Source organism: Microtus ochrogaster, chromosome 8 (genome assembly GCF_000317375.1).
Source record: "Microtus ochrogaster isolate Prairie Vole_2 chromosome 8, MicOch1.0, whole genome shotgun sequence".
NCBI lineage: Eukaryota > Metazoa > Chordata > Mammalia > Rodentia > Cricetidae > Microtus > Microtus ochrogaster.
The window spans coordinates 71,083,404-71,086,834 of NC_022015.1; the positions used below are offsets into that span (position 1 = coordinate 71,083,404).

Genomic DNA, 3,431 nt, shown 5'->3' on the forward strand with positions numbered 1-3,431 from the left:
AGCTTTTCCCAAACATCCACAGAGCCCCAACACAGTACAGGACACACTAACCAAAAGACAGACAGACACACAATTAAGGTCAAACCCTCACTTGACATTTTTTTCTTTTTAATTCTAAAGGCATCTTTAACACATTGGCACAGGCACTGAAGCTGTTCCCCCTAGAGAAGAATTATAACACAAATTCTAATTGTTCTTAATAATAAAAACTGGGAGTCAGCTATCAGGGGTGAATGAGGATGGATCAGAGAATTAGAACAGCCAGTCACTATAATTCTTACTTCTACCGCTGCTCAGACCAAAGGGGCAGTCCTGTTCCTGTGAATCCTCAGACTGCATCCGAGCTCCTGTCTCCTCCCACCTCTCCTCTCTCCACCCAACCATAACTCCTGTCTCCACCTCCCTAGTGCTGGGATTAAAGGCGTGTACCACCACTGCCTGCCATCTATGGCTGACTAGTGGTTTAGCTTTGCACTCTTCAGGCAAGCTTTGTTAGATTACAAAATATCACTACAAAAAAAATTACCTTTCCCTTTAAAAAAAAATACATCCTAGTAAAAGTTAACTGAGTAGAACTACATTTTGGATCAAGTGATTAAGATTATATATTTAAAGATTTATTGATGTATATGCCAGTACCACTGGAAGTCAGAAGCCAGTGTGAGATGCCCTTGAACTTGATTCGCAAGCAGCAATGAGACACCACGTGAGTGCTAGGAACTAAACCCTGGTCCTCTGTGAGAGCCACAAGCAATCTTAACCGGCTGATGAAAACACTTTTGCTCTCAACAACCACTGAGAATGAAGGTGCTGTCCTCTGATGGCTTAAGCCACACCTAGGGAGAAGGACAGGAAACTCTTTCTGGGGTGGCAACTCGTGGCAACATTTTGAAGCTGGAAGAGCAAGCATTAATAAGAGGTGCAGATGGAAACAAAGAAACGGGAAGCTAACATCTAGCCTGTACTTCATCCACACACCCCAGCCAGGCACAGGTATCTGGGGAGTGCAACCAGAGGCAGCTGTGAGTGATGCTGAAGGAGGCGGACTGGCTGCACAGGAAAGCCGGACCAGAAATAACCGCTGTCGCTTTCAAGAGCTGGAAGGCCATCCGTACCAGTACCAACAGAACTGCCTGAAAGGAATGGGGAAACAAAGGGAGACCAAATTCTGGCTCAAGGTAAAAGATCTTTTTTAACTCAAAGCCCTACCAACAGAACCAAGTGCCTGACTAAGCTGGGAAGGAATTCTTGACCACACCCAGCTGAAAGGGGTGAGTCAGGACAACGTGAAACAGACCAGTTCCCTGGGGGAGCGGGCTGGACCTGGTGACTTCTGGGAGGCAATCACCTTCAAAACTATAGGATTTTATACCTCCCGGGAGCCCCAGGAAATACTGAAAAGTTACTTTGAAATATTTTAAAACTCCCAACTGGTAACTCTGTTGCTTAAAGTAAGACACAATTTTCCACACCCACCATTTGCAAAGCTTCTGAGCTCTCTGGAAACTGTGGCGTGTTCACGCAGCTGTAATTTTTCCAATATGCCAGTAGGCGCTCCAGCTGTTATGGGAAGGCCTGGTATTCTAGGATTACTCTAAATGACATCATCCTCATTGCTTAAGAAAATGGCTGGCCTCTGGATGATAAACCCATAAAAGCAACACGGACTCACAGCCATGATCCCACTAGAACTTTCTGTTTCAGGAATACATTCTGTTTTGTTCATTCTAAATTACAGGCCACAACTCATTAAGGGGACAAAACTCGATTCCATGTGTCTTGACAAGTGTTTTTATTTTTTTAAATGAAACAGAACACAACAGAATAGACTAAGAAAATATCACAAGGTGCTACGTATCACAAGAGCAATACCATTTAGTGAGACTTTTATTTCAATTAAATATGTATATCCATCTGTGTATCATGATGTAAATATTTGCCATAATTGCCTAAAAACAAAAAACAAAAACAAAAGAACTAATGTCTCAGACTAGGGACACAATCATGCAGAAAGATCAGGGAGACAAGAGACTCTGGGTGAAGATGACAGGTTTTAATGCCCCAGCCGATACCCACAGTCACACCCGGCTCCTCAGACAGCGTGATCTTTGGGACTGGACTTTGTACAGAGTCAAGCAACACGCAGAAGCCCACGGCTCCATGCGCAGCACTCCTGCAGAATGCTAGAGGAAGGCAAGGGAACTACATCTCATAGCAAAGTACGTTTTATTCTTCAATAACTTTGATTTACTCTGGTTTCTAAAAGGCTCTAATCCCCTGGAAGCCTCCAGTTCATTTCAAGAACTGTCTTCTTCACGTGGGGCCAGCGGCGGCTGCCTCACCACGGCCATCTCTAATCCAGGATATGGACAACTAGGTTTGCGCAGGCAGGGAAGACGTGACACAGAACCGCTTTGGTGGTGTGGACTACGTGGGGTTTCTTCACTGGATTTTGGTAACGGCTTCATGGATGGAGGTAGCGACGTAATCTAGGTTTTTGGTGGTTAAACCGCACATGTTGATTCGACCGCTCGGCAGCAGATAGATGTGCTTCTCGTTGACCAGATATTCAACCTGCTTGGCTGTAAAGAAGACAGGAGAGCAGAGTGGTAAGTTAAGTTGTGGATATCCAGAGACCACAGCACAGTGGCACTCTACCCCTTTTAACATAGACAAGCTAAACAAAAGGAGCTACTTTGTCCTTTGTCCAATCAGCAAATAGAAAGCTACTTATTAGATCCTGAAAGACTTGTCAGTACTTAATGTCCAGTTTTCAGGGTGTTCACAATATGACTATAACAGAAGAGTAGCTGTGAATCTGGGACTACCCCCCAACCAGATCCTGCACATTAGACAGCCTTCCCATAGAGAATAACCACCAGACATAAGTCCGCCCACTGGGAATAACCATCAGACATAAGTCCACCCATTGAGAGTCTGCCCATGGAGAATAACCATCAGACATAAGTCCGCCCATTGAGAGTCTGCCCATGGAGAATAACCACCAAACATAAGTCTGCCTATCGAGAATAACCACCAGACATAAGTCTACCCATTGAGAATAACCATCAGACGTAAGTCTGCCCATTGAGAATAACCATCAGACATAAGACAGTATATTGATAGGAACTGGTTACACGACCAGCTTTGTGTCTTCCCCAGGCTGGCTGCTTAGACCATTAACAACCCCCATTCAGTATTTCATGTCACAATACATGTGACAGGAGCCCACCAGGACATATTGACAAATGGCATGTGAATGAACCAAGAGGCTGAGAAACTACCCAGACCCCATGACCAAGGATGTAGAAATAGGAGCGGCGGGCTGCGTCCCGGCACACGGCCGCCCACATGGCTAGCTCTACCCGAAATAATTACACGGACACTGTGTTCATTTAATCACCGCTTGGCCCTTTAGCTCTAGCCCTTAC

General features: G+C 45.1%; 1 protein-coding gene across 1 annotated transcript in view; it reads right to left on the bottom strand.

The window, feature by feature from the left end:
* Positions 1 to 1,773: 1,773 nt before the first annotated feature.
* Positions 1,774 to 3,431, bottom strand: part of Got1 (glutamic-oxaloacetic transaminase 1) — a 22,967-nt gene continuing 21,309 nt past the window's right edge. Inside the window, exon 9 of the mRNA XM_005352320.2 lies at positions 1,774 to 2,582. Coding sequence (XP_005352377.1) covers positions 2,443 to 2,582 — 140 coding nt within the window. The 3' untranslated portion in view covers positions 1,774 to 2,442. The remainder of the gene's footprint in view (positions 2,583 to 3,431) is intronic.